General features: G+C 48.5%; 1 protein-coding gene across 1 annotated transcript in view; it reads right to left on the bottom strand.

Annotated features, from left to right (window-relative positions):
- MYH14 (myosin heavy chain 14) overlaps positions 1 to 3,290 on the bottom strand; it is a 98,526-nt gene that overhangs the window by 9,659 nt on the left and 85,577 nt on the right. Inside the window, exons 38-39 of the mRNA XM_055079201.1 lie at positions 2,659 to 2,747; positions 2,451 to 2,574 (exon numbers count right to left, since the gene is read on the bottom strand). Coding sequence (XP_054935176.1) covers positions 2,451 to 2,574; positions 2,659 to 2,747 — 213 coding nt within the window. The remainder of the gene's footprint in view (positions 1 to 2,450; positions 2,575 to 2,658; positions 2,748 to 3,290) is intronic.

The following is a 3,290-nucleotide window of genomic DNA, read 5'->3' as shown; positions in this document are numbered from 1 at the left end:
GCTGAGCCTGCGCGTCCGGAGCCTGCGCTCCGCAACGGGAGAGGCCACAACAGTGAGAGGCCCGCTTATCGCAAAAAAAAAAAAAAAAAAAAAAAACCAAATATCTGCACATAAAAAAAAAAAAAGAAAGAAAAGAAAGTCTTGCTTGATACAAAATCCTTGGCTCACATTTTCTTTCTTTGAGTATCATAACTATATCCCTCCATTTTCTCCTAGCATAAAGTTTCGCTGTGAAAAATCTGATGACAATCTAATTTTCTTTTTCTTATATATCACTTGTTCATTTTTTCCTGGATGGCTAAAGAATTTTTTTCCCCCTCTTATAAGTCCAAGAGTTTTTATTAGAATCTGTCATGGTATGAGTTAGTATGGGTCAATATCTTCAGGTACACAGTGGCTACAAACTTTTCTGCTTCAGAAGTTTTCTTGCATTACGGTTTTTGGTTATTTGCTCTGACCCCTTGCTTTGATTTTCTTCTTTGGGGGCTCCTATCATCCATATGTTGGATCTTCTCTGCCTGTCTTCAATATTTGCCATTTTCTTATGAATTCCTTTTTGTGTCTTTTAAAAGTTTTATTTTGGGGACTTCGCTGCTGCCGCAGTGGTTAAGAATCTGCCTGCCAATGCAGAGGCCACAGGTTCGATCCCTGGTCCGGGAAGATCCCACATGCCGCAGAGCAACTAAGCCCATGTGCCACAACTACTAAGCCCGCGCGCCACAGCTACTGAAGCCTGTGCACCTAGAGCCTGTTCTCCACAACAAGAGAAGCCACTGCAATGAGAAGACCACATACCACGACAAAGAGTAGCCCCCACTCGATGCAACTAGAGAAAGCCTGTGCGCAGCAGCGAAGACCCAATGCAGCCAAAAATAAATAAATAAAATAAATAAATAGGAAATAGGTTTAAAAAAAAAAAAGTTTTATTTTGATTTTTTTAAAAGGTTCCCCTTTTCACCAACAGCCAAAGATGTGGGCTGGGCTAAGTCACATCATTCTTTATATGACTGTAGTATCCTAAGGGCTCTCCACTAGGCATGTACTGGCTTATTTATTTCATTTATAATGAGCACCCAGTACTGTTTTAGGTGAAAACTAAGAACTAAAACTAAGACAGAGGCCCTATGCTCAAGGTGCTTACACTCTGTTGGGAAGATGGACCATAGACAAATAAGTAAATATACAATAGAATGCCAGGCAGTGGTAAGTGATACGAAGAGATTAAAGCAGAGAGAATGGACAGAAATTATGGGAGGGAGGGTGGCTGTTTCACACCGGGTGGTCAGGGAAGGCTGTTTTGAGGGAGTAAGATGTGTGATGGTTTGGGAGAAGGGCTTTCCAAGAGGAGGAAACAGCAAGTGCAAAGGTCCTGAGGTAGTAATAAACTAGGCATAGTCAAGGAATAGTGAGGAGGCTGGTGTGGCTGAAGCAGAGTGAACTAGGGGGAAAAGGGTTAGAGATAACTTAGGTCTGCATTAGCCAGGGACCAGAGTGTGGGGCCTTGGTGGTGACTGAGATTTTACTCTGAGTGAGATGGGAGTGCATCATCATGGTGTATGACTGCTTCTCCTACTGGTCTAGGGGCTCCCCAAGGGCTGAGCTGGGTTCTTACTCCTCTCTGAGTCCCCAGCATGAGAGGTCTCAAAATGTATCTTTTAAAATGAATGAAATAATATAGATGTAGGTCTCTCTTTGGAAATCTCATCCCTCTATTGTCTGCTTGGCAAACTCTTAACTTCCTACAAGACCTCTTAAGGATTCACCTCTATCAGGAAGTCTTCCCTGATAGCCCCCAGCCTCCAGGCTGGATACTGATCCAGTCTCCTCTACATTCTCACAGTGTCTTGTGCTTCCTCCATTTTCATTTGAATTTCTGTATTGGGATAGGCTGTTTCCTCCATCAGACTAGGATGTCCTTAAGGGCAGAGACTTGGAATGATCCATCTCTAGGTCCCTAGCACTACCCAGAATAGGATATGGGCCTCCAGAAGCCTCATAAAATATTTATAAATAAATAAACAAATGAAATATGCTTTTGTCTGTCTGCCTAGCTCCTGTGTATGCTTTAAAACCCAGCCAAATGCCCCTTCTTGCAAATGCCTCTCTCTTGCAGAGAGTTCTCTCCCTCTCGCTACTGGGCCCTGGATACTTATATTATCACATGTCACTCTATAATGTCATGGTGTAACTCCCTGTCTGTTTCCCCAGGGAACTCTGCAGGATAGAGACCCCACATAATTTATCCCTGAATCCAGCCTTTGAGAAGCTTCAGAAATACAAGTGAATGAATGCATCAATGTCTCCCCCCACCTTGAGAACTCCTATTCAACCTTCAAAACCCAACTCAAATATTCCCCTTTCCTATGTCTGTTGAATAAGAGAACTGAAGGTGTTATGGTCCCAGGTCAGCAAGGACCCAGGCTGGCAGTGGGTGACCCAGCTGTGCTCACCTGCAGAAGCAGCTTGCGGTAGCGGTCATTGAGCAGCTCTGCATTGCTCTGCTCCTCCTCCAGCTCCTCTTCCATTTGCCCCAGGCGCCCCTCCAGCTGACGCTTCTCATCCAGAATGGCAGCCCTAGGGAGAACAGGCACGGGGGCGGTGAGAGGGCAGGATGGCCAGAGGAGGGCGCCCTGCCCCACATTACCAGGCACCACTCACTTGCTAAGGCTGCCGTTGGCCACCTCATCTGCCATTTCGTCCCGCTCCTGCTGGGCCTGCCGCCGGGCACGGTCTGAGGCGGCCAGCTCCTGTGATGAGCGAGAGAGGGGGTGGTCAGCTGTGGTGAGGGGAGGCTACCTGGGCACTGGTCTCCCTGTCCCTCACACCTCAAGTCTCTTGGCCTTTTTTTCACTGCACTTGAACATGCTGCCCCTGGACAACCTTGGAATGAACTTCAGTCCACAGGCAGATGTCTCCTAAATCCGTCTCCAGAGCCCCTGGTCCGCGTCCACCTCTTGCTGCCCCTCAAGACCCCTCACCCTCATGGCCTCCTCACTGAGCCCACTATCTCCTTTCAAGCCAGTTCCTCCTCCAGTTTCCCCCGGTCATCGGGCCAGACCCCCTCGACTCCTCTGCCCCCTTACCACCCATAGCCCTGTCTGTCCTGCCCTTTTACTCTGCCCTGGTGCCTCCTCTGCGTCCCACAGCCCTGGCTCAGGCTTCATCCTCCCTCCCCAGCCTCCCAGCCTCCATCCTCCCCCTAGTCCATGCCCCACACCGCCCCAGAGAGGACCTTGCGGCTGCGGCTCAGGACCCTCTCTGGGCTCCCAAGCTTCCCCCAGGCCCCGCCC

The sequence above is a fragment of the Physeter macrocephalus genome, chromosome 17, assembly GCF_002837175.3.
Source record: "Physeter macrocephalus isolate SW-GA chromosome 17, ASM283717v5, whole genome shotgun sequence".
NCBI lineage: Eukaryota > Metazoa > Chordata > Mammalia > Artiodactyla > Physeteridae > Physeter > Physeter macrocephalus.
The sequence above is the reverse complement of the archived record's forward strand: the minus strand, read 5'-3'. Positions and strand labels throughout refer to the sequence as shown.